This window comes from Channa argus, chromosome 12, assembly GCF_033026475.1.
Source record: "Channa argus isolate prfri chromosome 12, Channa argus male v1.0, whole genome shotgun sequence".
Taxonomy (NCBI): domain Eukaryota; kingdom Metazoa; phylum Chordata; class Actinopteri; order Anabantiformes; family Channidae; genus Channa; species Channa argus.
In genome coordinates this window covers 5,454,874-5,459,017 of record NC_090208.1, presented here as the reverse complement: position 1 = coordinate 5,459,017, position 4,144 = coordinate 5,454,874, and the positions used below count along the sequence as shown (strand labels likewise).

Here is a 4,144-nt window from a genome sequence, read left to right as displayed (position 1 = left end):
ATCAGTTACTACACAAGCTACATTAAGACTGGACAACATTGTCATCAAAGTCCACATCTCACAGGTACAAGTGCAGGAAGCCACAGGTCCACTCTGCTGACAGTCTGCTGATCCGTCAGTCAGGACGTCGCTCTCACTTCGTACAGGGTTTACTGTGCTGGATCACTCATCACTGATCTCAGGTGATCAGATCAAGTGAACAGCTTTAAATAATTGTGTGAACCACCAGCAAGATGGTTTTAATCCAGTCACTCAAACCAATCTGGGACCAATCTGACCACGTAGTTTTTATATTGTAAAGTTAGTTTTTAACATGCTAACGCATCCTAAAATGTCCCCAACAAGTCCAATACTTTGGTGACATTGAATTCATGTGACCGTGATGTAGTTTTTTTAATAGTTTAAGAACAGTGTTTAACTTCTGGTTACTGCATTTAAGTTTCAGAATGGTTCTAAAAAACTGAAACCACAACACTGACAACTGTATTACAGACAAGTGGGCAGGGCTTTACATGAAGTGACTGCAGAGTAGTTTACATGTCACCATGATTGAGGAAAAATCTCTACTGTGTCTGCTCTGTAAGTAAACTCTGTCTTCCTCCATAAATCAGCTGAAAAGAAAATATTAGAGGGCTTCAAAATGATTTGTAATATTAAAACATTATTTTTATACTATAACCACAAAAGGTTTTTGTGTTGTGTTTTGTGTTCTCCACTCCAGTGACTGTTGTTTTGTTTTGTAATTATTCTTTCACAAACTCTAAGTAACCTGAGTGTCATTTCTCTCTAGCTGTGATCCCACTACTGTGCTGCACAAAGATCAGAGGTTAGTAAACGTCTATAGCAGTCGGAAACTCACTGAAAGTGTCTGAGGAACCCTGAGACACAAGTTAGTGTGGGGGGATTTTTACAAAGGTGTTTTTGAGTGTCCTAAAAAGAAACTGAACCCCCTACCCAGCTGATGATAACTCCCCTCTTGAACTTGTATCTGTTAAGAGCCTATGCAGAACAACAGAACTTGTTGACTTCCAGCATTGCTTTACACAGTCTTACTGAGTTTGGTATAAAAGTCCTTAATGTACTGTTGACTTTGTATCATGCCAGGCATTTTCAGATCCATGTGTGTGTGACATTAAGACGTCATTGGTGAATGCTCTATCAGAAAATTACCTTTGAAGTTCTTGTGTTCTTTCCAATTCTCTACTGAGCTGTGATCATGTACTGGTTCATGTGGACTTGTAGTTTGGCAGCTATGATTCCTGATAGGACCTTTCATGTTGTGTAGAGGCAAGTTGTTGGTTGGTAGTTGGACTAATTGGTCCCATGTGTGGGGCTTTCATGATCAGGACTGTCCTTCATTGTATTAGCCAGTCTGGGTAGGAGGCTGCTGCTAGCTTCTGATTCATCCATGCTTCTCTCTTTTTTGGTCTGTAGCCTACTCTCCAGTGCTGAGAGCCTTTGTTTAGCCGTTTCTAGGGCCTCAGATGGTGTCAGTCCGTTGTATTTTCTTCAGTAGCCTGTTCTATCTGCATATTATTTTGTAATTCCATCAGCTGACCTCTCTCTTTGCAGTCTTAATCTTAGCTTTCACTCTTATTTTTCTGTGGGATGGGTGGGGAGAGGGCTAGAAGATTAATTGTGTCAACCATCACAGTAAGGTTGGCTCATTTTCAAGGCTCTTTTAAATGCTGCAGTTTTTCCCCTGGCCACCACCTGGCAATGAAGGCTCCAATTTAGTTCATTTGATGATGTAAAGGATCATTCTGTAAATGTAGTTTTAAATGAACACAATCTCTTCCCCCTTTTTCACAGCCTCTCTGACTGCAAACACCAATAGCTCTCAGCTGTTTGAAGAGGCGTTTGTGTCTCTGACCTGTGAGGAGGACGACAACTCTGCTGGATGGACACTGAGGAGGAACACAACAGAAGGACATATTTCTCAGTGTGGAGATGGTTGGGGAAGATCATTTGGTTCCTCCTGTTACATTACCTACATCCTCCCATGGGACAGTGGAGTTTACTGGTGTGAGTCCAGAGAGGGATCAACCAGTAACAGCATCACCATCACTGTCACTGGTAAGATCAGACTGTGGAGTTAGTGTTGATGAAGCTGTGTGGAAATGGATGAAATGCTGTAGTTTGTCTCTGTGTTGAGGTGGAGCAGTGATCCTGCAGAGTCCTGTCCTCCCTGTGATGGAGGGACATGATGTCTCTCTGCACTGTCAAACAAAGAGGCCTCCCTCCAAGCTCCCAGCTGATTTCTATAAAGATGGCTCCCTCATCAGGACTGAGCCTACAGGTCAGGTGACCATCCACCATGTTACCAAGTCTGATGAAGGCCTCTACAAGTGTCACATCAGCAGTCATGGAGAGTCTCCACCCAGCTGGATCTACGTCACAGGTCAGGAGCTTCACTTTGATTTCAACACTTATTTCATCCACATATTTATCTGAACAAGTGATTCTCTCTACAGAAAAAACTACATCACCTCCATTTACCTACATATCCAAAGCCATATCCATATCGATACCACCAACAATTAGAACCACACCCTCTGCCTCCAGCACCTCCTCGATCTTTGGTTTATTCTACTCCTCCACCTGGTGGTGTTCTGTCCATACTTCATCTCCACTGTCCTCATGGTGTCTTTATATCGACACAGGTAACAATCTGAACTATTCCCTGAATGTAGAAACACTACACACAAAAATCAATACTTTCTTTTTTATTGCAAAGCTGTATAACTTGTATGTAATGTCCTTCTACAGGAAATGACCTGCTCTTCTCCAGGGCGACAACTGAAGCCACCCAGGAAGTTGTTGAGGTTGTTGGGGTCTCCTGTTACACTGGTGAGATGCTGGTTATGAATTTGGAATTGTTAATAAACACATAATAAACAAATCTTTATTATGTTCCTTTATTTCCTGTCCTTGTCCCTGATTTGTCTTTGTGCACAACACCAAAAATAATGTACAGTATACATAAGTACACATACGTAAAAAATGTATAGAACAGTAACGAAGTACAAATACTTACGAAGTAATACAACGTTACAAAGTGCCAGAGAGCATAGAATCACAAACTGAATGGGAGAACATGAACTAAGGAAATAAAGATAAATGTGAACACGAGAAAAAACAAATCCCAATGTGAGCAAATCTGCAGTGAGAGAAAATAAAGCACAAACCGGGTAAAGAACTAAAGGAAAGGAAAACCAGAACTCCAAGCTGAGAAAAATAACACAACAAATGAAAACACAACAAGTAACACAAAGTAAAGTATCTGAATGTGAGGATATTGGGGGAAAAAAGGTAATAAGTGCTCATACACAGAGCTTTAGGCAGGAAGAACAAACTAAGAGTCTAAAACATGCGAAAAGAGATTCAGAGCAGAGACTGACAATAATCTAAGAGGGTGTGAACACAGAGAATCACCAGGATCAAAGACGACAGCTACAGAGGGTTTGCACATACAAAGCAGAGCAAGAGCTGGAACAAACAGGAAAAGCAGAAAGTGAGAGTGAACAGAGTCCAGGAAGGATTCATGACACACTGTAACTGATGAGGCTCCATGAAATGTCACACACACACTCAACTGAGTTAACGACTGTCAGTTGGACAGATGGTGATGAGCTCCTGTGTTCATAACATAACACTCATATGTTCCAGTGTCTTTGATGGAGACGTTCTTCAGAATCACAGAAACGTCTCCATCCTTCATCTGTGGATCTCTCAGCTCCACTCGACCATGAAAAGATGGATGCTGGTAGTTTTTATATGTAAGATCATCTCTGAAGAAGAAGACAAAACCTTCTGATACCAGGTTAGGTCTGATCCACTTTACAAATACAATGTCAGCACCTCTGGGACCCTGAAGGATGTTTTCTCCAGGTTGGACTGTTTTCACTTCAGAAATAAAAGAGAAAAAAGCAAAATTAAAATTATTATTAGGACATATTTGTTATTTTGATAATTTAACTTTAATATCAATATCAGTAATAAAATGATTTAGGACATATTTTCATTTCGATTATTATTAACAATCAACCTCTTTCCATGTGAAACTCATGATCTAAAATAACAGATAAGGCTTATAAAAAGTAAATGAATTTATATGTGAATAAAAACATTCACATGCAGAAGA

The 4,144-nt window shown here is 40.4% G+C and overlaps 1 protein-coding gene across 1 annotated transcript; it reads left to right on the top strand.

Moving 5' to 3' along the window:
• Positions 1-462: 462 nt before the first annotated feature.
• Positions 463-2,902, top strand: LOC137137925 (low affinity immunoglobulin gamma Fc region receptor III-like). Its single transcript, XM_067524756.1, has 6 exons — positions 463-579; positions 791-826; positions 1,813-2,076; positions 2,156-2,401; positions 2,475-2,663; positions 2,770-2,902. Exons 1-6 carry the CDS (start codon positions 546-548, stop codon positions 2,892-2,894), a joined length of 894 nt encoding a protein of 297 aa, XP_067380857.1. The 5' UTR covers positions 463-545; the 3' UTR covers positions 2,895-2,902.
• The last annotated feature ends 1,242 nt before the right edge of the window (positions 2,903-4,144 follow it).

What these genes read in the sequence shown, in the direction of transcription:
- LOC137137925 (XM_067524756.1), top strand. Translation starts at nt 546, where the DNA reads ATGATTGAGGAAAAATCTCTACTGTGTCTGCTCT. An exon ending in CAGCTGGATCTACGTCACAG is followed by an intron (nt 2,402 to 2,474) that starts GTCAGGAGCTTC and finishes TTCTCTCTACAG; the next exon opens with AAAAAACTACATCACCTCCA. An exon ending in GTGTCTTTATATCGACACAG is followed by an intron (nt 2,664 to 2,769) that starts GTAACAATCTGA and finishes GTCCTTCTACAG; the next exon opens with GAAATGACCTGCTCTTCTCC.